Here is a 26,281-nt window from a genome sequence, read left to right on the forward strand (position 1 = left end):
TAAGACAACAAAAATAATTATATTTAGCCCTATCAGATCAGATCAGTCACTCAGTTATGTCAGACTCTTTGTGACCCCATGAATCACAGCACGCCAGGCCTCCCTGTCCAACACCAACAACCAGGGTTCACTCAGACTCATGTCCATCGAGTCGGTGATGCCATCCAGCCATCTCATCCTCTGTCGTCCCCTTCTCCTCCTGCCCCCAATCCCTCCCAGCATCAGAGTTTTTTCCAATGAGTCAACTCTTCGCATGAGGTGGCCAAAGTACTGGAGTTTCAGCGTCAGCATCATTCCTTCCAAAAAATCCCAGGGCTGATCTCCTTCAGAATGGACTGGTTGGATCTCCTTGCAGTCCAAGGGACTCTCAAGAGTCTTCTCCAACACCACAGTTCAAAAGCATCAATTCTTCGGTGCTCACCCTTCTTCACAGTCCAACTCTCACATCCATACATGACCACAGGAAAAACCATAGCCTTGACTAGACGGTCCTTTGTTGGCAAAGTAATGTCTCTGCTTTTGAATATGCTATCTAGGTTGGTCATAACCTTCCTTCCAAGGAGTAAGCGTCTTTTAATTTACCCCCAATAAAAATTAAAATTTGTCATCATGAGACTATTTGTTTAAGATCAGATAAACTTATGTATGATACATTGATATTACTTAGACTTTCAGTGATTAGTCAAAGAAGAGACTTAGAAAATTACACATCACATTTAAAAATGAGTGTCAAAAAATAAATAAATAAATAAAAATGAGTGTCTACCCCAATTATCTCCTGATATATATAGAAAGCACTAAATATCCTTAATATTTACAGATATTATGTGCTACTAGAGACTGAAAGAGCACAGAGAGAATTCCTAACCAGCAATTTTTTCACAGCCACTTTCACTTCTCTGTTCCGTAAACTATAAATGATAGGATTCAACATGAGGGTTAAGCCAGCATATACCAAGGCTACAAATTTATCTATTTCCTGTGAATCCATAGTTGACGGCTTCAGGTACATGGAGAGAGCTGTCCCATAGAATAAAACCACTACACTCAGGTGGGCTGCACATGTTGGAAAAGCTTTGCTTCAACCATCCAATGAGCTGATTCTTAGGATGCTAGAGAGGATGAATGCATAAGAAATACAAATGAGGAGCATTGGCATAGGAAGAAGAAGTACACTGATCACCAGCATGATTAACTGCACCTTGGAAGTGTCTACACAAGCCAGTTTCAGGACGGCCAGAATCTCACAAGTGAAATGATTGATGACACCACTTCCACACAGTGACAGCTGCAACACAGACACAGTTTCCACCAGGGCAGTGAAGGAGCCTGTCACCCACGAGCCAGCTGCAATCTGAACACAAATCTTCTTGTTCATGATGATGGGGTATCTCAGGGGGTTGCAGATGGCTACATACGGTCATATGCCATCACAGACAGGAGCACACACTCAGTGGAGCCCATGGCCAGAGAGAAGTACATCTGAGCAGCACACTCTGAGAATGAGATGGTGTTTTTCCCTGAAATAAAATTTGCCCAGAATTGGAGTCAGGGCAGAAGAAGTATACCAGATGTCCAGACATGACAGGTTGCTGAGGAAGAAGTACATGGGTGTGTGTAGGTGAGAATCCAGGACACTAACCGAGATCAGAATAATATTACCCAGTAAGGTGATCACGTACATCAGCAAGCACAGCACAAATATGGTGATTTCAACTTTGGGATAGTGAGTAAATCCCAGAAAAATAAAATTAGAAATGACTGTTGCATTTGTCTTATCCATTTTGTTCTTCTTTGTTCATCTGGAATAGTGAATAAAAGTACACATGGCCTATGTTTAAAATTTACACTCTACCAACTTTTCAAGGAGTTTTTGTTGGAGGAACTTTAAAGGGAGCATTGCCTTCCAATATTACTAGCAATATTCACTCATTCATCCAACATTTACTGAATACACTCTAAGGCACTGAGAATCTAGAGTGAGATTATACAAGTTCTTCTCTCAGGCAAAACAAAATCAAATGAAAACACACTCTTGTAAATTAAAAGTTACAATAACATGATATACATATTCCCCAAGATACTAGGCAAACACAGAGACAAATGCTAACCTATGTCAGGGGTATTGCTTCGTAAGATATTTTGAGATTTGTTTTAATCAAAATATGAACTGGCCTCAGTCAAGTTAAAGATCAGAAGAAGTTTCTGGGCAAAGAAACATTTTTTTGTGGTTGTAAAAGTTGAAACAGGAAAGGTTTTGGTTGCACTCCAAAAAGTTTCAAATTATATGGGAAAAAAAAAAAAAAACAGATGGAAATGCCACACACTAAGGAATATAAACAGGAGATCAGCAAGAGTCCACTCACTCTAATACTATGTGCTATCTATCTTCAAGAAGGTATTTTTGACTATGGAATAATCTTGAACCCATCCTTTATTACAAAGGTAACTACTTCATAATGTAAAGCAAATTATTTACAATATATCTCACAACTGATCACATATGGAAGTATGTTTGAAAACCACTGTCTTTCAAAACAGGGTTCAAACAAATTCAGTCACAAATTACACAAGCCTCACATTCTCATCGTTGCCTAATTCTCTGATCTCATCTTCCAACACTACTTCTACCCTCTGGTCTAAAACAACCACTCTGTGGGTCCACATTCTTAGCATGCAAACTTATTTTTTATATATTTTAATATGCAATTATCTACCTGAAGTACCTTTCCTTCCCGGCTCTAATCTTAACTTTCTTGAATATTTCAATTAGGTATCAAAACTGTATGCCATACATCATAAGTACAGCTTCATTTTTTGTACACAGTTATGTTGTTCAAGTATATCACACTGACTATACCCAGATATGCACATCCCTATTGCCACTGCAGTGGATGCTGAGCTTGTGAAGAGATTGTTCCTCACAATACTAGCAAAGTAATGTCATGTTTTAGATTTTTAATTACACATGGCTGCTTTGAACATGGCAAGTTTTTGATATGTGTTAAGATAAATGCATTTTCCCTTTGGTTCTCTGTGTCAACATAAAAGCCTGAAGACCTCTGAACTTGTTATATACATCTGCAAAGTTCTCTGATCATTTCTCTGATCTTAAAGAAACCAGTTGAATTAAGAAACAAAATGATTAGCTCTTAGTTTTAAGTATTTGATATACGGTGAGATGTGAAAAAGACAATGATCACTTGTGCTCTTAGAAGAGGAAGAAATAGTTTCCAAAAGGTCAACTTCTGTAAGGATCTAGAGCACTATCCTCAGAGTGTGAGATTTTAGGCTCTGAAACCAACCATGCTATTTACTGGCATGCAAAATTTAGCAAATCACTTGACCTCTTTGAAACGTGATTTTACCGGCTCTCTGGTGGCTCAGCAGTAAAGAATCTGCAAGCGATGCAAGAGACAGAAGTTTGATTCATGGGAGAAGAAGAAAGCCTGGAGGAGTGTATGGCAACTCCCACCAGTATGCTTGTTAAGAAAATGCCATGGACAGAGGAGCCTCACAGGCTACGATCCATGGGGTCACAAAGAGTTGGACACAACTGAAGGGTAACAGCTTCTACTGTGTGGAGATTTGCAAGATCTAGATTAACTTGCTTTAAATTCTCCCTCCATAACCCCAATTCCATGATCGCTTTAATGTTTCACAGAACCACAATAGTGGTTTATGATTTCACGTTCTCCCTGCTTTCCTGAAGCATAATTGCCTCTGTGCTGCTACAGTGCTGGCCCACATTGACTCAGATTTTTAAAACATAGCAAATTTTTCAAAATTTATTAAAATTTCAACCTCCAACCCATGTATGAAAATGAAACACTTTACCAATTATTTCCAGAAAGGCAAAAGTTAGACATGTCTAGTCTCTAACATCCACTTTGGTCAGAATATACCTCCATTCCACTGAGGGTTTCTCTATTGGGTTTTCCCCACCCAGCACTCAGTTTTCTTTTTCTGGCTCTGGGCCCTCGTGTTCCTTCTCCCTTCACCTGCTCTTCTGTCTACTTTTAGAAACAAAACAACGAAGTCTTCTCCTTTTCTCATCCAGATGGAGTCCCACTCATTCTCTCATTCTTTTTTTTTTTTTAAACTTTACAATATTGTATTAGTTTTGCCAAATATCGAAATGAATCCGCCACAGGTATACTTATCTTACATCTTTGTCAGGGTCTCACCTACTCCAAGTCACTTTATATTTTCTCTTTCTCTAAATGATTTCTGATTACAATGCTAAGATAATTAAACTTTTTTCAACAAATCCTTCTCTTTCTTTCTAAATGTCAGAGCCAGAATAGACTCTAAACTCCTAATCCAACCTTCTCATTTTAAAATTGACAGATAATTCAGGGAACTATAATATATGTAAATCCTATAATAAACCCTAATGAAAGAGAATATGTGGATATATTTGACTGAATCACTTTGCCATACACTAGACACTGACACAAATTGTAAATCAACTATTTTTCATTAAAAAACTTTTAATGCAAAAAAATAGTTGACATATACTTGAGGGAGTTCAATGACTTGTCTAGGCAAATGAGAAACTCTGGAACACACATAGTCAAAAGTTTTATCCCACCTTCAAAACTCATTTCTTCATCTCAATATTTTTCCTACCAACTAGTGTTTCTTTTTATTTATTTATTTATTTTATTTTATTTTTAAACTTTACAATATTGTATTGGTTTTGCCAAATATCTAAATGAATCCGCCACAGGTATACATGTGTTCCCCATCCTGAACCCTCCTCCCTCCTCCCTCCCCATACCATCCCTCTGGGTCATCCCAGTGCACCAGCCCCAAGCATCCCGTATCGTGCATCGAACCTGGACTGGCGAATCGTTTCGTATATGATATTGTTCATATTTCAATGCCATTCTCCCAAATCATCCCACCCTCTCCCTCTCCCACAGAGTCCAAAAGACTGTTCTATACATCAGTGTCTCTTTTGCTATCTCGTATACAGGGTTATTGTTACCATCTTTCTAAATTCCATATATATGCATTAGTATACTGTATTGGTGTTTTTCTTTTTGGCTGACTTTACTCTGTATAATAGGCCCCAGTTTCATCCACCTCATTAGAACTGATTCAAATGTATTCTTTTTAATGGCTTAGTAATACTCCATTGTGTATATGTACCATAGATTTCTTATCCATTCAGCTGCTGATGGACATCTAGAATATTGGAAATAAAAGCAAAAATAAACAAATGGGACCTAATTAAACTTAAAAGCGTCTGCACAACAAAGGAAACTATAAGCAAGGTGAAAAGACAGCCTTCAGAATGGGAGAAAATAATAGCAAATGAAGCAACTGACAAACAACTAATCTCAAAAATATACAAGCAATTCCTACAGCTCAATTCCAGAAAAATAAATGACCCAATCAAAAAATGGGCCAAAGAACTAAATAGACATTTCTTCAAAGAAGATATACAGATGGCTAACAAACACATGAAAAGATGCTCAACATCACTCATTATCAGAGAAATGAAAATCAAAACCACTATGAGGTACCATTTCACCCCAGTCAGAATGGCTGCGATCCAAAAGTCTACAAGCAATAAATGCTGGAGAGGGTGTAGAGAAAAGGAAACTCTCTTACACTGTTGGTGGGAATGCAAACTAGTACAGCCACTATGGAGAACAGTGTGGAGATTCCTTAAGAAACTGGAAATAGGACTGCCTTATGATCCAGCAATCCCACTGCTGGGCATACACACTGAGGAAACAAGAATTGAAAGAGATACGTGTACCCCAATGTTCCTCGCAGCACTATTTATAATAGCCAGGACGTGGAAGCAACCTAGTGTTTCTTTTTAAAGTAAATATCTTTATTCTGGTTTCCTGGCATAGCTAAGATCTATTAATATATTTTGTAAATCTGAGATTTCAGAAGGAGATGGCTAATGTCTGTTCCCATTTACCTCAGCACATGGAATGCACATCTTCACTTTTGGTTAAAGTGTGCTTCAATATTTAAAGGTGATCTTCAGCAAAGTCTTTCTTGACAGTCCAGTGTAGTGCTCAAAAGAGTAAAAGATTCTAAAACTTGCAATTTTGATAGTATTCTATGAAAACTGTATTAAAGTGGGTTGTGCAGAGGTATTTTTACTCAGAAGATTACACTAGAAAAGGACATGGATATTCCTAGTTGGCAAAAAATCAACCCAAATCTTGCCTGACTCACTGTGTCAACATACATAGCACATGTTAATTAAAAACTGTTTAATAATTTCTTAAGAGAAATAATGATATGAAGATTTGTTCTGCCCAAATCACCCCCTATGACTTTCTCCAAAATCTTCCAAAGGGCAATCCCTAGAACTTCACTACTAAAGTCTCCTACTGCTTTAGGGATCTTCCAACTCCCTTAACAATTTAAATTTGTTATTCTGAAACCTAAAGAAGTTACCAAAGTTTCCATTTCTCCTGGGTGTAATTCTCCAAGTTCAATTAAGAAATTCAGGGCAAAAAAAAAAACAATAGTAAAATTTTTGTAATTATTTCAGGCACTTGGCTAAGTAAAAGGCCTGATTCTTGAGAAATATCTGTGCAAGCAGAACTAGAGGGGCCCATTTGCCTATTCCATTCCTCTGCAGATGGCCCTTGAACTATATAGCAAACATTCCAATTAATAGAACTGTAGAGATGCCATCCCAAATTAGCCTCTGAGCTTGTAATGTGACCCATTCATTTTCAGCAATCTCTACAATTATCTCAGTTATCAGAGTAATAGAAGATAAAACATTCTTATTCCACTTTAAAATGGCCACAAGGTGAGATTTGGGCTCTAGATTGTTTTCTTGGGCTCTATTTCTTTGAGGAAAAATGTCTGTTATTTACTTTGACTGAATTTTATATTCATTTTTATTATTGGTTTTCTAAAATTTTACAAAGAGATTCTTAAATATGGCTTTCTTTTTATTTACCCTTCTTAACATTATAGATCTTCTTGAGTTTAAGGCTTGATGTCTTTCATAAGTTTGAAAAAATCATTCAGTATTAGCCAATTTCTTTTCTACACCATTTCCCCTTTTTCCTCTCCCCCTGAGTGTTCAGCTATACATACTAGTCTTTTCCAACAAGACCCATATAAGCTCTTACACTCCTTTCTGTATTTTCCATTCTTTTTTTCTCCATACATCAGTCTGGATATTTCTACTGATTAACCTTTCAATTTGTTAAGCCTTTCTTCAACTTGGTCTAAGTTGTGGTAAATCCATCTCTAGTTCCTCATTCTGGCTGTATTTTTCAGCTCTATAATATCTACTTGACGATTTAATATAATATCAAATTCTCTAGTGAACTCGTCATCTTGTAATGTATGTAAAGGTACATGTTAACACTGGTTCTTTTCAAATAGATCTGGTAACTTCTATATTTGGATCATCCTGAGAGACTTTCAATCATCTGTTTTTATCTTTTGATCTTATATCTTACCAGTTTTCATACATAAAAAACATATAATCTCTGGATGATGTTTTATTTATACAAAGAGAATTTCCCTTATCCTTTGATACAAGCCTAGATTGAGAAAGACTGCTTTAATCCAAAGAGTCACTGAGACAAGGTAGAGATGGATTTCAGATTTTGTAGAACTTGGCCAAAAATCTGTTTCATCTCCTATTTTAGATTTATCCCTTTAAGTTCCAAACTGAGAACCTGGAGTTTGTACAAGGGAGATTTCCCTTTCAAGAGTCAATGGACTTCAATTTTTATCTCATACCCACTGTGGGACTGATAAAACCTAACTTAACATATTTAACCTCCTTTTGCTCAATTTACAGCACTCTTACTCTGGGCAGCCTAAAAATTAGCAAGTGCTTCATGTGGTAAATGAATTATATCTGTTGAGATCATTTAACTTCCTTAATTCAGAAACTTGGCCTCCCTTCAGTTCAGAATAGAATGTCTTGGTAGGTTTAACTCGCTCTCTAGAACCTTAGTTCCTCATATCCTGACTCATTCAGAAGCAATCTAATTTGTTAAAAAAAATATATATATATACTTGTCTAGGCTTGTCATAACTTTTCTTCCAAGAAGCAGGCACCTTTTAATTTCATGGCTGCAGTCACTATCTGCAATGATTTTGGAGCCCAAGAAAATGAAATCTATCACTGTTTCCACTTTTTTCCCATCTCTTTGCCATGAAGTGATGGGACCAGATGCCATGATCTTCATTTTTGAATACTGAGTTTTAAGCCAGCATTTTCACTCTCGTCTTTCACCTTTATCAGGAAGCTCTTTAGTTTCTCTTTGCTTTCTGCCATTAAAGTGGTAACATCTGCATATCTAAGGTTGTTGATATTTCTACCAGCAATCTTGCTTCCAGCTTTTGATTCATCCAGCCCAGCATCTAACATGATGTACTCTGCATATAAGTTAAATAAGCAGGATGACAATATACAGTCTTGGCTATTGCAAATAGTGCCACTATGTACATTGGGGTGCACATATCTTTTTCAATTAGAGTTTTTGTGTTTTCTGGATGTATATCCAGGAGTAGAATTGCTAGGTCATATGGTGGTTCTATTTTTAGTTTTTTGAGAAATTTCCATATTGTCTTCCACAGTGGCTGCACAAATTTATATTCCCTCCAACAGTGTACAAGGGTTCCCTTTTCTCTACATTCTCATCAACATTTGTTATTTATGTTCTTTTTGATGGCAGCCATTCTGATATGTGGGAGGTGATATCTCATGATTTTGATTTGAATTTCCCTGATAATTAGCTATGTTGAACATATCTTCATATTTCTGTAGGTCATCTGCATTTCCTCTCTTGAAAAATATCTATTCAGTTCTTCTGCTTATTTTTAAATCAGGTTGTTTTCTTTTTTGAGGTTGAGCTGTATGATTAACTTATATATACTGGATATTAATCCTTTATTGGTCATATGATTTACAAATATCTTCCCCTATTCACTAAGAGGTCTTTTCATTTTGCTGATGGTTTCCTTTACTGTGCAGAAGCCTTTACATTTAAGTAGGCCCCATTTTTTTATTTCTACTTTTATTTCCTTTACTTTAAGATACATACCCAAAAAAAATTATTGCTGCAATTTATGTCAAAGAATGTTCTGCCTATGTTTTCCTCTAGGATATGTGTAGTATCTGACCTTACACTTAGATAAAAAGATTTGCGGTTTGCAGCAATATGGATGGTCTCAGAGGGCATTATGCAAGTGAAACAAGTCAGACAAAGAAAGAAAAGTGATATGATATCACTTATACATGGAACCTAAAAAATACAACAGACTACTGAATGTAACAGAAAAGAAGCAGACTCACAGACCTAGATCTCCCCTCTACCCTGATGTTGGGAAAGATTGAGGATGGAAGGAAAATGGGGCGACAGATGATGAGATGGTTGGATGGAATCACCAGCTCAGCGGACATGAGTTTGATCAAACTCCAGGAGATAGTGAAGGACAAGGAAGCCTGACGTGCTGCAGTTCATGGGATCACAAAGAGTTGGATGTGACTTCTCAACTGAACAACAACAAACAGAACAAATGAGGGCTTACCAGTGGTATTGAGTGGGGCAGGATATATGGGCAGGCAAGTGCGAGATAGAAACTACTGAGTATAACACAGGGTGCTGCTGCTGCTGCTAAGTCGCTTCAGTCGTGTCCGACTCTGTGGGACCCCATAGACGGCAGCCCACCAGGCTCCCCCATCCCTGGGATTCTCCAGGCAAGAACCCTGGAGTGGGTTGCCATTTCCTTCTCCAATGTGTGAAAGTGAAAAGTGAAAGTGAAGTCGCTCAGTCGTGTCCAACTCTTTTCGACCCCATGGACTGCAACCAGGCTTCTCTAGAAATATGTACTTACAACATGGAAAATATAGCCATATTTAGTGATAACTAAATATTATATAACTTTTTAAATTGTACTTTTAAATATTTTAATTATTTTTTAAAGTGATTTTCTGATGAAACACTAACATTTTCAGTGGGAAAACAAAGTTTCTTTGTTTGGGGCTCATATTTTTTACTTGTTATTTAATGCTTACTTATCATTTTAGGTAAGTTGATTATCAGTCCCTCTATAATGAAGAAAATAACAGTTTTTAAATAAACAGATGATACAGTATTAGTATGCTAATGAGGAGCTGCCAGAAATAATGACTATTCTAGTGAATTACTGCCTGAATGTTCATAGATCCATACAAAGTTACTATTATGGATAGGCATTACATAATTTTCAGTGACAACTCAAAATCTAATTTGTAGCATTTTTACCTCACTGCTTCATTTGTGAAATATAAGGGGAAAAATGTATGCCATCCTTATGGTGAAAATAAATACAAGATTAAAAAGAATTAAAGGATAAGATAGAAAAATAAGAATATTTTAAAATCTAAACAAAAATGAACAATTAAGTATTATGGGATTTTTGTTAGCATTAGAAAGCTAAAGCAATCAAAGAGAAATAAAACCAAGTAACTTAGTACCTCAAAGTTTTTTTTATTTTAATTCTAAAATAAACATAATCAAATCTAAATAAAATTTAAAATTCAGAGGCTAATATGATCACAGTTACAGAGAAAAGAGATGTAATATTAAAATAAACATTAAAATCTAAGATGAAAATCTGAAGTGTGCAACTCAGATCAAGAAGAAATAAGGACTTCCTTTATGGTACAATAGTTGGGAACCTGACTTGCAGTGAAAGGGACATGGGTTCGATCTCTGATTGGAGAACTAAAATCCCACATACCTGGGACAACCAAGCCCAGTAAGCCTAAGTGCTACAACTATTGAGACCGTGAGCTCTGGAGTCCACATGCCATAACTAGAAAGTTCATGTGCTGCAATATCCCACATGCTGCAACTAAGATCCAACAGAGCCAAATAAATAAATATTTTAAATAAAAAGAAATAAAATGACAGAGGTTATTTTTTTAAAGATTGAAGGTTACAAACAGAGGAAAGAAATATAAACCCCAGATAAAAATCAAATGTATAAACCACCTAAAAGATAGATTGACATTTCTTAATAACAGATTCTTCTTGGATTGGCAATACATTGAATACTTCATGGATAGAGAGCCAATGGAACAGAGAAAAAGATATAGCTCTATTTTTATCAGTGGGTAATTTGACTCAGAAGTTATTTATATTTACAGCTTTAAATATCAGGTATTTGGTTGTAAGACCAAAGCAGTTAGATCCCATGTATCAGAAGGTATATATATTTTAAAAGAAAACTGCCAAAGCAGATATGTTGAAAGTAGAAAAGAATAATTAATGCCTCCTGGAGAAGGAAATGGCAACCCACTCCAGTGTTCTTGCCTGGAGAATCCCAGGGATGGGGGAGCCTGGTGGGCTACCGATTATGGGGTCACACGGAGTCGGACACGACTGAAGCGACTTAGCAGCAGTAGCAGCAGCAGCAGTTGGATATGAGGGGCTTCCTAGGTTGCTCAGTGGTAAAGAATCCGTCTGCAATGCAGGAGATGAGGGTTTGATCCCTGGATCAGGGAGATCCCCTGGAGAAGAAAATGGCAACCCATTCATATTCTTGCCTAGGAAATCCCATAGACAGAGGAGCCTGGTGGGCTACAGTCCACTGGGTTGCAAAAAAGTTGGAGAAGACTCAGCGACTAACCAACAAAATTGATTTCTACATTGTGATTATAAAAGTTACCTGTCCCTTTTCCATTTACTTATTAAAATTTTTCTTCTCAGTAAATGTTTTACTGCTTCCTTCACATCCTTGTTCCTGAGACTATAGATTAAAGGATTAATCATAGGAGTCATCACTCCATAGAAAAAAGATACAAGTTTGTCAGTAGTATCCATGTCATCTGAATTAAGTGTCTCTTTAGACTTGGGCTTCATGTACATGAAGAGAATGGTTCCGTAGAATATTATCACCACAGTCAAGTGGGCTGAGCAGGTAGAGAAGACTTTGCTTCTCCCCTCAGAAGAGCGAATTCTGAGGATGCTGATAATAATTAATGTGTAAGAGATAATGATTAACAATAATGGTGTCATTGTGAATAAGGTTGTGGCCACAAGCATGATGAACTCGTTACCTGAGATATCAGCACAGGCCAATTTCATGACAGCCAGAATTTCACAGGCGAAATGATTGATGACATTATTCCTGCAGAAGGGCAATTGTACTACACACCCAGTTTGTACTGTAGAGTTGACAATTCCTACGATCCAGGAGCCAGCTGCCATGGGCACATAGGAACCCTTGCTCATGATGACAGAATATCTCAGAGGGTTGCAAATAGCCACATACCGGTCAAAGGCCATCATGCCCAGGAGCACACACTCTGTTGTCCCCATGGCCAAGCCAAGGAACATCTGCATAGCACAGCCAGAGAAGGAGATGGTCTTTTTTTCTGAAAGGAAGCTCACCAGCACGGAGGGAATGAAGACAGTGGTGTAGCAGATGTCCAGGAAGGAGAGGTTCCCCAGGAAGAAGTACATAGGGGTGTGAAGGTGGGAGTCTAAGATGCTGATGAGAATAAGGGTACCATTCCCCAGAAGGATGACCACATACATTATTAAGACTAGCACAAAAAAGAGTAATTCAAGCCTTGGATAACCAGAAAGCCCCTTCAGAAAAAATTCCACCAGAATGGTTTGGTTTTCCCATTCCATCGTATGGTTTCTTTTTCACCTGTAATATATTAGAATAAGTTAAGATGAAATATGTATTCTACTATGATTATATTCAACTATGTACCAGTGTAGAAGTACCATATACTCATAGGAAGAAAAGAAAATATAAAAAGGAATAGACCAAAAAAGGAAGAAAAGAAATAAAGTGGACCAAATAGAATAGAGAGGGGAAGGGAAGAGAAATGAACATATTTTCAAGCTACAAGCAATATGCCATGCAATTTATTGAATCTCATCAAGGTTCTGGGAGAGAGGTATCATCATCCACATTTTACAATAAATAAATCAAAGCAAAAACATTGAGTAAACTCAATTAAAGGTAAATTTAGAGCAGAGGTAAGATTCAAATCCAAGTCTTCCTTGCTGAAGCCTGAGCTTTTGGTCATATTTGTCACCACAAGTTAACCAAGATTTAAAACAAATACGAGTATTGCATTATGTGTAACTGAAAAGTAAACTTTTTATTGGCTACAAAGCACCACTGGAGAAGGAAAGGGCCACTCACTCCAATGTTCTCACCTGAAAATCGCATGGACAGAAGAGCCTGGTGGGCTACAGTCCATGGGGTCACAAAGAGTTGGACATAACTTAGTGACTAAACAACAACAACCCCACACACAATAGATTAATGATCTTGTCACTTTTCCATGCTATACTGCTATGATTATTATCTGTCTTGTCCATTAGCATGAAAAATTCATTAAGTCAGGGACTTTTTCTTATTTACTTCTACAATACCAGTATCTACAATATAACAGACACAGAGATAAGAGGTTCAGAAATATTTGTTGAATAAATGAATACAGTAAAGGACCAAATGACTACTAATTATTTTATTTATACATTACCTAATTTAGTCTGAGAAGCAACCCTATTAGGCAATTATTGCTATTATTAGCATTGTCATTTTCATTATAAAAAGGGAGAAAATGAGTAATTTGCTTAAGGTCAAGGTCAAGGTCATAGCTAAATAAGTGGTTGAGCCAGAACTTGAATTCAAGCCATATGGCTGTGGAGTTCAAACTTAATTGCCCATTTTGCAGAAACTTGACTCACGGTCTAGAATATCTTATAATCTAATAGACAATACTAATATTTCAAAAGAAATATCAGACCAAAATAGGGGATTAGTCAGAAAGAAGAGTTCAAAATGGTGATTTGAGAACACTTTAATTCTTTATATTTTGAATGAAATTATTCATTTCTGTGACAAAACTATACCTATTAGTGTATAATTCTTCATAATTCTGTAGTCTCCCCTTATGAGTAGTTCTATCTACTTTTTTACTACTATTCTTAATTGATTTCTCTTTTCATGTGTTTCACAAGAGGTTTTCCCCTATTACAAGTTTTCTCCAAAAAAAAGTTTTAATACTTTTGAAGAGATTTGTCCTTTCCACTTTGTTTCATTAATGCAGGTTTTTGTGTTTGTAAATTTCTTTAGGCTTATTTGGTATTTTATAATTTCATGAAATAAGAAAAACTATTTCTTAATATTTTATCTTTATCCTCTTCCTAGCTCTGAGTCATTTAAAACACTTTGTAGATTTCTATATGAAATGTTCTTGTTACTGGTTTCCAGATATTTTTTTTCTCCTTCTGTCTTTAATCCAAGTGTTATCTAGATATGCATACCTAGTGATCAGATACTTTTATTCCATTTTATTATATCTAATTCATTTTATTATGATGAAAAATGTGACCTGTAATTCTAAAGGTATATATTTTTGGGTTCCACTTACTTGATCCATGTTGTAAATGTCAACAAAAAATATGAATTCTCTTTGGGGAGATATATTATTTATATGTATGTATATACACACACAACAATACATGTATACACATAATCAGGTTTATTAAATGCCCTATTCAAATCCTTGAGATTATTTTCTGTTATCTATATTTAATTAACTCTATATAATGATGGTTGGATGATTTCACTGATTTGATGGACATGAGTTTGAGCAAGCTCCAGGAGTTGGTGATGGATAGGAAATCCTGGCATGCTGCAGTCCATTGGGTAGCAAAGAGTCTGATATAACTGAGTTATTGAACTGAACTGAACTGAATCAAGTTTTACTTGTATATCTAGAATTATTTTTATAAGCTTAGTTCTGTGTTGTTTAGTGTATACCTATTTATGGCTGATAAACTTCATACATTGTGAATGTTACAATTAATTTTTATCACATTTTGTATTTTAAATTTAAATTCTATGTTTATGATATTGATATCCAGGCAAGAATACTGGAGTGGGTTGCTATTTCCTACTCCAGGGGATCTTTCTGGCCCAGGGATTGAACCTGCATCTCTTACATCTCCTGTGCTTGGCAGGCAGGATCTTTACACCAGTGCCACCTGGGAAGCCCAACTTTAGCTCTCTTTGTTGTGTTACTTTGTTGTGTATACTCATGTCCAGTCCTTTGCGACCCTATGCACTGAAGAACACCAGGCTCCTCTGTCCATGGGATTTTCTAGGCAAGAATATGGGAGTGGGTTGCCATTTCCTACTCCAGGGGATCTTCCTGATCCAGGGAAGTACAAAATGTGATAAAAATAGGTCAATTAATTATAACATTCACAATTTATGAAGAAGGTTATCAGCCATAAACAGGTGTACATTAAACAACACAGAAACTAAGCATATAAAAATAATCCTAGATACACAAATAAAACTTGATTATAAATATTTATATAGAATTGATTAAATATAGCTAGCAGAAAAATTATCTCAAAGATTTGAATAGCGCATTCAATAAATGCCCTGATTATGTGTATACATGTATTATGTGTATATATATAAATCATAATATCTCCCCCAAAGAGAATTCATATTTTTTGTTGACATTTTCAACTTGGATCAAGTAACTTGCTGCCAAAAATATATAACTTTAGACTTACAGGTCACATTTTTTATTATAATAAAATAAACTAATATAATAATAATTGTATAAAAATATCTGATCACTAAGTGTGTGTAACATATATGCGGATGTAAGTTGTTAATTCTTTTAACAGTCATTGTTTTTTATGAGCATATTGACTCCATTCACTTTAGAATACAATTATAAATGTACTTCATTTCTTTCCTTCCATATACTTTATTTTTATTACATACTTGTTTTGCATTACTTATATTTCCCACTTTCTTATTTCTGCTGACTGATTAAATTGTCATTCACCAATTGTTTGCCTTAACTTGAACACTTTGTTCCTTTTTTCCGTTCCATAAGTGGTGAGTTACCTTCTTTCTTTACTTTCACAATCTGACATACAGAGCAAACATTTGTTTATAAAAAATAACTATTGCGTTGGCCAAAAAGTTCATTCAGGTTTTTCTGCACCAGCTTACAGATAAATCCAAATGAACTTTTTCAACTAGAATGCTCCTAATCTCCTAAATTATCCCTCAAACACCAAATGAGGATAGAACTACAAGCATACCCCACAATTCCAAGATGCTACCAAGATAAATTAGGAGAATCAAATTTAGATTAATTTGAAGATCAAAATATATATTAGCTAGAAACACACAAATGGATACATGAATTGAGGCTATTATTGCTAATTGACATGTTGTTACTCTGTTTGGTACTTTATATGTTTATATATATATAAAATATACACACACATATATATATATATATTGAAAGGAATGTTTAAGAAACTTAGTGACCAAATTAGTAAGGAACTTCTGCTCAGAGAATTTTCCTAATATCACTCACTTATCCTCTAGGTAGCACTGCACTGATGTCTTACAGGGATGAGCCATGGTTTCATTTCTAATGACCTTGCCTTCTAAAGGTAGGGAGACAGGCATTCTTATACATTCTCAGTGAACACATAAATTGGTGCATCCTCTGTGGAGGACAAATTGGCAGTGTTAAACAGAATCATAAATGTGTGTGTACATACACACGCATGCACATGCACACACGTGTGTGTTTTAGTAGCGTGGTTGTGTCTGACTCTTTGTGACCCCATGGATTGGGGCCTGCAGACTCCTCTGTCCATGGGATTTTCCAGACAAGAATACTGGAGTGGGTTGTCATTCCCTTCTCCAGGGGACTTTCTTAACCCAGGGATTGAACCCGGGTCTCCTGCACTGCAGGCAGACTCTTTACCGTCTGAGTCACTATATGTGTCTGTACACACACACACACACGTGCACACACACACATACCAACATTTTTTTGCTCCTATGTAGAATACCTATAGAAAAATAAACAGGAATACCTTGGTATCTCTAAGAAAGGAAATGAATAGTTCATTAACAGAAATGGAAGCGAGGCTGTTTACTGTATGTTGTTCAGTACCTTTTAAACATTTTGAATCTTGTGACTATAATACCTACCATAAAATAAATTACATTTAAGCTAAAGAGTTCTTGTCTTTGAGATGTATAACCTTTCTCCTTTCACTTTTCTGATGACACACTACATCAAACCATCCATTGCCATGGGACACAACTACATACAGTTAAAAACTGTTCTTATTCAGTAGCACATCTTAAATGGGAATTACCAAAGACTAACAAGTCCTTTAAATATGGTCATAATTTAATATTCAAGATACTTTCAGTAGTATCATTAGGATTTTCAGGCCCATATGGATCTCCTGTCCCTCCATCAAACTGCAAGCTATCCTCTGATCTGGTTTAGAATCTATACTTCTACCCCAGTCATTTCCTTTCCATTAAATGTGCTACTATCTTTAGGAGCTAGTAAGACTCCTGGAACAAAATTACAGCTCAATAAATGTTAGCTATTATTCTTGTTTCATCCACAAGACCAAAGAGCCGTCCCTCTTCAGAATTCTTTGTCCACCTATCTTTAAAAGGTACTTTGCTCTGAATCTCAGGTCTATCTTCCCAATTTCCAGACATAATTAGTCACTTCAGCATCACTGCACACTCAACTTCATTTCTCCATTCTAAACTAATCTCCTGTTCCCAGCTCTTAATATTTTGTAGCTTTTCATAAAATTTGCATTTTGTTAGAATTTTTCAGGTTTTCTGGGTTACTGTGTAAACTACTTGAAACCCCAAAGGGCAGTAGATACACGTGAAGTTCATTGAGTAATGCAGGTTACACCTACACCTATAAAAATCATCTCTACAAAAACCCTTGTTCCATGAGCTGCCTCCATGCTACATGATATTCTACCAAACTTATTCCATAAAGTTGTTAGGAACACAGGCCTTGGAGGTAGGCTTAGTTTAAATGGTATCTCTGCCCCTTACTAAGCAGGGTGGCCTGGGCATATTTCTGATCATCACCTTCCCCAGCTATAGCATGAAGATAAAGACAGCACCTGTACCATATATTTGTTGATAAGATTAAATGAGATAGTATATATTATACAATTACCACAGGAATGGTTTCCACTATTGGTAGTTTCCTTTATGCCACTCTATCACGGTTCTTCCTTTTGTTAGAGTCTTTTTACATCTTTGAACCAGTCATTGTCTTTTCCATGGCCAGGTATATACAGCCGAAAAAAGTTTAATCACGTCACACACAGTGTTCTGGCAAATGGTATTATGTTCATCTTACCATCAAATCCTAATACACTTTATCACAGTATATAACACTCCAGTCCTTTATCACACTCTGATCCTTTGGATGTCAACAAATTGAGTGGCAAGTAGGAAAAATCACTCATAAGTTTCAATTCACTCCATAAAAAAAAACGGATTTTAGGGAGGCATTAGTATGTTCCTTGTTTTAAAAAGATAGCTGATTTTTTTTTTTTTTTTACTGAGACTGTGTTAACATTTTTAGCAAGCCTATAACATAAAAAAATAAATAGAAAAGTCACTCATTTTTACAGTTATAACCTAATAATAGAAAAACAAATATTAAAAATAGTCACCAATAGTGTATGCAAACACACTAGGATAATGCTCAGTCTGGTCTCTTTCTGGCTATTCACTGCTTTGGTAAATCATCTGTTTCAGATATGAGGTTTCTTTAAGGCAAATTGGTCATAGTTTTCCTCCTCACATGTTTTCTCTGCACAAAGCGTCCCTAGCACAGTATGTGCCATATAGTTCATCCTGCTCTCAGTTGATTGAGCCAAATGAAGCAGAGTTGCTGCTAGGGGACCAGGAAAGACTTGTTTGTTATGAATTTCATGCTACAGAACACAGAGTTCCCTCTGTACTGTGTAGTGAAGCTTAATTAGCTAAAATGATAACAGAGTGTTCAAATACTGTATGCTACTCTAAAAAGCTACACACTGACACAAAGGAATTCATAACTACTGAAATTCCATTCTGTTCCTTGCTCAAAGCCTTTGCATGTTAAACTGCTCTTGTGATCTCAAAAGTCTTTATTTCTCCCTATTAGCTCTCAGTGACTAGACCCTTAAATTCCATTTCCAATATTTAGTCTCTGTTCAGTGAGAAAAACATCTTAATTTCAAACTTGACACATTTAACCCATCAGTCTAACTCTTGCTTGTGGTTGATAAGATTTGGTTCTTGTCTTTACAATAACTTACCTTCAAACCAGGTTCTGACTCTCTTTCTAGGTTGGAGCAACAATAAATATTTTTAACTTTCTTTTTTTACATGTAGCCAATTTTCATGACTCCTCATTTCATGAACCTCTAAAGAGGCAGCTACTGATGAGTAATCATTTGCCATAGAAATTCACTGATTTGTTGACATCTATAGAAGTATGCAGGTTGCAAGTATGATAACTAGGATAAATTCCTCTCGTTCAAATAAAGAATTGTTAGATTCCTCTAGTTCAAAATAGAAAGAAAATTAATATTTAGTAATAAATTTTAGGAATAGGACAACTTGCCCCTGAAGCCCAGGCTGAAATACGACCCCATTGTGGAGACCCACAAATACCTAAAGAACATGCTTCAGGCTTTGGGACACAATTTAAATGTTCTAAAGGATGTTTCTAAACCTCTGTGCAAAATTTTCAATTGCTTCATAGATGAAATATGTAAAAACTTATGAGACTCCAGAAATAAAGCCCTGAAGACCTAATTACAGGAAGCCTATTACTCTGCTTCACACAGAATCAGGAGGAGTCTTGTGCAATGTTATCAAAGTTTCCCCAGTTGAATTCTCTCTCTGTCTCTCTCTCTCTATCTCTGTCTATCCCTCCCCTGTCTCTCTTACACACATACTCATATTAACACACAAACACACCTACACAATTTTTGAAGTATAAATGGTTATTTACAGTACACAATTTCTTTATAGATTTTTTTAGAAACTATAGATTTTATAGACATTCACTTTATATATTTAGCTTATATAAATGCTGACTTTTTGAATAAATATATTATAAATTTCTAAAACTGAGACATACTGTAAAAGAAAATTTTTAAAAAAAATAAAGAAAGAAAAAAGGAAGGAAGAGAAAGTAAGGCAAGGAAAGAAAGTATATCCTTAGGCAATACACACACAGAGATGTAAAGAACAAAGATGAAAATAAATTGAGACTTCTGGCTCAAGATGGCAGAATAGAAGGACATGCACTTATCTCCTCCTGAGAGAACCCCAACATTAGACTAGTTGTTCAACAACCATCAGAAGAGGACTCTGGCTCCCACCAAAAAAGATACACCACATCCAAAGACAAGACGAAGCTGCACAAAGACAAAGCTGCAGCGAGATGGTAGCACCATGATAAAATCAAATCCCACACTGCCAAGTGGCTGACCCACAAACTGGAGAACAATAATACCCAATAAGTTCTCCTACTGTTGTGTAAGTTCTGAAACCCACGTCAGGCTTCCCCTCCTGAGGATCCAACAAAGGGACTGGGAATGAGGTAGAAATTGCTAGGTAGTCAGGGTAGGACTCTGAGACTTCGGTCCTGTTTTCAATAAACATTTCGCCCCATTAACCTAAAACTATACCTTTTGTCCCGAATTCATGAAACGTGTCCTTTTTCTTATAAATTATCAGCACTCAGATCCAGGAAAGGTCAGTAATTAACACCTGTTCCATAAGCTTGAGGGAAAAACAACTGGTGATCCATTCATCTTTAGCCCTTATATCTGGTCTACTTTTAAATGGCCAGGGGGCATAATAAAGGGTGGCAACTTAATCTAAGGATCAATATAAACCATTCAGTTCAGTTGCTCAGTAGTGACCCTTTGCGTGGACTGCAGTATGCCGGGCTTCCCTGTCCATCACCAACTCCTGGAGCTTGCTCAAACTCCATTGAGTTGGTGATGCCATCCAACCATCTCATTCTCTGTCATCCCCTTCTCCTACTGCTTTCAATCTTTCCTAGCATCAGGGTATTTTCTAATGAGTCAGTTCTTCGCATCAGGTAGCCAAAGTATTGGAGCTTCAGCTTCAGCATCCATCCTTCCAATGAATATTCAGGACTGATTTCCTTTAAGATAGATTGGTTTGATGTTCCTGCTATCCAAGGGCCATAAAGATGTTAAGTTAAAATGTGATCTTTAAACTGATTGGTTAGAAGTGACAGATTTTAAGGACAGGAGCCAACCAAAAATGCACAGATCAGTGCCAGTAAGTCCTGTCTTTCTGGGGGACTATTTACCCCTCTCAGTGTTTATGCTGTCTATGCAAGGAGATCAAGCCACAGTCAATCCTAAAGCAAATCAGTCATGAATATTCATTGGAAGGACTGATGCTGAAAGTGAAACTCCAATACTTTGACCACCTGATATAAAGAACTGATTCCTTGGAAAAGACCCTGGTGCTGGGAAAGATTGAGGGCAGGAGGAGAAGGGGACGACAGAGAATGAGATGGTTGGATGGCATCACTGACTCAAAGGACATGAGTTTGAACAAGCTCCAAAACTTGGTGATGGGCAGGGAAGCCCAACATGCTGCATTCTATGGGGTTGCAAAGAGTTGGACATGACTGAGCAACTGAACTGAACTGACTGAGTGTTTGTGCTGAGAGCTTTGTACTTTTTTCTCTTTTAAAATAAATCATATTCACTTGCATGCAACTGTGAGTGTTTGCATATTCTGTTCATGAAGTTCAGCTCCAGAAATTAGAACTCAAGTTCCCATTTCAGGAATCTCCAGGGAATCTGGCCTTGAAGTTGGCCTTAGGCCAAATAACTACCAGGGAGGGAATGCAATGCCACTTATCAGCAAATAATTGGATTAAAGTTTTATTGAGTAAGGCCCTGCTCATCAGGTCAAGACCCAGTTTTTCCCATTGCCAGTCCCTCCCATTAGGAAACTTTCACTTACCTAAAGCTGCAACAAAAAATGATGACTTGGTGTGCTATTGAGATATGCTGTTGCTGCTGTTGCTTCTGCTAAGTCGCTTCAGTCGTGTTTGACTCTGTGCGACCCCATAGACAGCAGCCCACCAGACTCCCCCGTCCCTGAGATTCTCCAGGCAAGAACAGTGGAGTGGGTTGCCATTTCCTTCTCCAATTCATGGAAGTGAAAAGTGAAAGTGAAGTCACTCAGTCATGTCTGACTCTTAGCGACCCCAAGGACTGCAGCCCACCAGGTTCCTCCATCCATTGGATTTTCCAGACAAGAGTACTAGAGTGGGGTGCCATTGCCTTCTCTGATAAATGAAGGCAATTCAGAATCAAGAAGTAATTTCCAAGAGAGGTGGTAGATGAACTGATCCTTAATTTGTGAGTAAAAACTTGAGAAAGAAGGAATATGGGAAGAAAATTTCAAGAAACAGAACTAATAACAACAAGACTGAAAGACAAGACATGGCATGATGAATCCAGGGAAAGAAAAACTCTGCATCAAAGAAACCTAAATAAAGAGGCAGATGGGGGTTAGGGGAAGATGGATGAAACCAAACAAACCAAAGCAAAGAGGGCCTCATTTGCCATGTGTCAATCATGGCTTAGTTACAAATGACAGTATACACTCTGGATGACTTAACCAGAATGAAATTATTTCATTTAATTTTATTATTATATGATAGTGTGGGGGTGTTATCATTCCTTCTAAAAAACTTTTTTTTCCAAATCACAAATCCTAAGAAAAATTAGTAACATATAGAAGACTTTCATAATAAATTTTCTGAATGAAGAACCCTTTACAGGCTCAAGTATTAAACAAGTATATCAGTATTATGATAGTGTATTTAACATAATGATAGTGTATTTGCCAAGAAAACTTGATACATGGCTACATCAAAACAGGTGACTTGCCTTTCTTTCCTCCACATCTTGATTCCACAACCCTTTGAAGGGGAAACACTTCTGGTGTCCTACTCTGAGGAGAAATATGCACATTAAAATTTCTATTTGCTTTAATAAATTTTCTAGAGGAAATTCGTAAATTGTTAAAAGATTGGGACCTAGATCAGTCATCTCAGAGGGTTTTTGGAAGCAGCTGGAGTCAAGTTCTTAGAAAAGACAAAATTACTATAAGGGATATCCTATGGGTCAAACATAACATGCCTAAGTTTAGACGTTTTCCACCTACTTGGAACTCTTAGTTGGGGTGGGTGGAGTTCTATGAGCCGGTGTATGGGAAGTAATAGGTTCTCATAACTTATTTTGTCACTGTATGAATCTGATACATCAATGGTCTCAACTTTTGCCATCAGATTTAATCTGTGAATGATGATGATGGAAGTGAAAGTGAAGTCACTCAGTCATGTCCGACTCTTAGTGGCCCCATGGACTACAGCCCAAAAGGCCTTCCGTCCATGGGATTTCCCAGGCAAGAATACTGGAGTGGGGTGCCATTGCCTTCTCCCTTAACAGCGGCAAGGCATATTATATTTACTTGGAGCTGGTATACTTGGTGACACCCTTAGTGCCCTCGGACATGGCGTGTTTGGCCAGCTCCCCAGGTAGCAGCAAGCGCACGGCAGTCTGGATCTCCCTGGATGTGATAGTTGAACACTTGTTGTAATGTGCCAGGCGCAATGCCTCTCCAGCGATGCACTCAAAAATGTCATTGATGAAGCTAGAGGTAATTGAATATAGTTCATGACTGTTTAATACTCCTTCTACTAAAATTAAAAAATAAACTTGGAATAATAAAATAAATATACCTCAAAATCCACAAACATTTTTTCTTATTTGTCTATGTAAAAAATGTTATGCTCAACATCCTATGAATTTACAGATTTATCAATATAAAATGTGTCCAACCAAATGAATTTCCTAGGATGTTCCTCATTCTTGAACAAACCTATCATTCATCTTAGACTTTAAATTAGAAGTGTTCTTTTTTGATAGAGTGAAAATTTGAAGAGAAAGCCAAGGAAAATCAAGATAATGTTATCTTCTTCTGACATCTCCCAATCCTCTGCTTCCAAAGATCACTATGCTAGTTAGTAACAGAGATAAGACATAAAGGCAGATATATACTAAAACCAAGAGCTTGGATATTCTAAGATTTAGAAAAGTAATTAAGATCCTCAGGATAACAAAGAATCTGGTCTTCTAAATCACACTGATATGACCTCCCATCTAACCCAACATTTGTCCACGTTTTAACTTGGATCAGCAGATTGAATTTCAAACTATGTTTTAATTTTGCAAAATGTTCTTTATGATAATACTATCATGTAAGCTGAAAACAATTTTAAGGAAAAACAAAAGGCATCCTGATTGATTGCATAGGGCTCACCCAAAAGCCCTATTTACCCACTCCCTCTATAGTTGCAAATGTTCAATATCATTAAATTCCATAGAAAAAAATATTGTAAATACTGAACAAGAAAATAGCATTTACTGGTTTCGGACGCTTTGTAGATTAGTGGGAAACTACAACTGAAATGTGGGTACGGTGTTTTGGGAGATTTCTGTTTAGATTTTTTTTCCCAACAAAGACAATTATTTATTTTGAAAGATTTAATGAAGTAATGCCTATAAAATAATATTGCATAAAATGTGAACATAAAAGGGCATATAACACACAATGCAATTAATATAGCATATTTTTCATAAAGTTTTAGAGCAATACATGATCTCTTTTCTTCTCATTCTACTGTCCTGCATCTTTCAAATTCTTTATAAACAGCATGAAATAACTTTGAAATGCTATATGCCATTATTGATTTTTTTAAATATGAAAAAGTTAAAACATAAAATAAAATACAAAAAACACAAAAAGAAGTCAAGATAACCAAAACACTACATAATTCTCAAGTTTCAACACTGTCCAACATGTTTCCAATCCTATGCTTCTTCCATTCACTTGTTGAAGAAACTTCTATTAAATAGACGTGTTACTGCTTCCTTCACATCCTTGTTTCTGAAACTGTAGATTAAAGGACTCATCATGAGAGTCATCACTCCATAGAACACAGTTATAAGTTGTCAGTAGCATCCATTTCATCTGAATTGAGTGTCTCTTTAGACTTGGGCTTCATGTACATGAAGAGAATGGTTCTGAAGAATACTATAACCACAGTCAGATGAGCAGAGCAGGTAGAGAAGGCTTTGCTTCTCCCCTCAGAAGTGTGGATCTTCAAAATGCTGGAAATGATTAATGAGTAAGATGACAATTAAGAGAAGGGGTATCAATGTGAACAATTCCAGAGCCACAAACATGATGAATGCATTGCCTGAGATGTCAGCACAAGCCAGTTTCATGACAGCCAAAATTTCACAGGAGAAATGATTGATGACATTATTCCTGGAAAAGGGCAACTGTACTACAAATGCAATTCGTGCGGCAGAGTTGATAACCCCTGCAAACCAGGAGCCAGCTGCCATGGGCACATAGGAACCCTTGCTCATGATAACAGAATTATCTCAGAGGGTTACAGATAGCCATATATCAGTCAAAGGACATCATGCCCAGGAGCACACACTCTGTTGTCCCCATGGCCAAGCCAAGGAACATCTGCACAGCACAGCTAGAGAAGGAGATGGTCTTTTCTTTCTGAGAGGAAGCTCACCACCATGAGAGGAATGGAAGTGGTGGAGTAGCAGATGTCCAAAAAAGAGAGGTTCCCCAGGAAGAAGTACATAGGGGTGTGAAGATGGAAGTCTAAGATGCTGATGAGAATAAGGTGCCATTTCCCAGAAGGATAACCACATGCATTATTAAGATTAGCACAAAAAGAGTAGCTCAAACCTTGGATAACCAGAAAGCCGCTTCAGGAAAAATTCTACCAGAATGGTTTTGCTTTCCCACACCATTTTACATCTCTCTTTTACCTGGAAGTAGTCAAATAATTTTTTTTTAGTAATAGTTTATTTACTATAGTAAGTTCATCAATGAACAAATACAGAAATTTTCCTGAACCCAGTGAAAAGAGGGAAGAAAGAAAATAAGGAAGGGGAAGAAGAGAGGTGTAAGGGAATAAAGAAGTAAATAATACAAGAATAATACAAGAAGAGAAATATGAGGGAGAAGCTATTGTACAAATCACTCTTTGTGAACCGGCAACTGTGTATGAGGTTTTCTTCCATGCATTACCTCATTTAAACTTCACAATATATATCACTTTAAAGATAAGGATCTTATCTAAGTAAAACTAAGACAGTTTAAGTCTAAAGTCATATAACTGATGTGTAGCAAAACCTGGGCTCAAATTCAAGCCTGCTTGTAGCCCATAATTATCTAAGAGTTAGGCAGCCTAGCTCCCGGGTCAGGAGGATCAACAGTAACCCACTGAAACACTGAAAGATGTGTGTCAATCTGATGACAGAATGGT

General features: G+C 36.7%; 1 protein-coding gene and 2 pseudogenes across 1 annotated transcript; all 3 read right to left on the minus strand.

The window, feature by feature from the left end:
• Nucleotides 1–823: 823 nt before the first annotated feature.
• LOC104991206 lies at nucleotides 824–1,783 on the minus strand (annotated as a pseudogene).
• A 9,883-nt stretch (nucleotides 1,784–11,666) lies between these two features.
• LOC104991207 (olfactory receptor 13C2-like) lies at nucleotides 11,667–12,641 on the minus strand. Its single transcript, XM_010843608.1, has one exon. It carries the CDS (start codon nucleotides 12,639–12,641, stop codon nucleotides 11,667–11,669), a length of 975 nt encoding a protein of 324 aa, XP_010841910.1.
• Nucleotides 12,642–24,809: 12,168 nt separating this feature from the next.
• LOC104991146 lies at nucleotides 24,810–25,763 on the minus strand (annotated as a pseudogene).
• Nucleotides 25,764–26,281: the final 518 nt, after the last annotated feature.

The sequence above is a fragment of the Bison bison genome, unplaced genomic scaffold, assembly GCF_000754665.1.
Source record: "Bison bison bison isolate TAMUID 2011002044 unplaced genomic scaffold, Bison_UMD1.0 scf7180017864183, whole genome shotgun sequence".
NCBI lineage: Eukaryota > Metazoa > Chordata > Mammalia > Artiodactyla > Bovidae > Bison > Bison bison.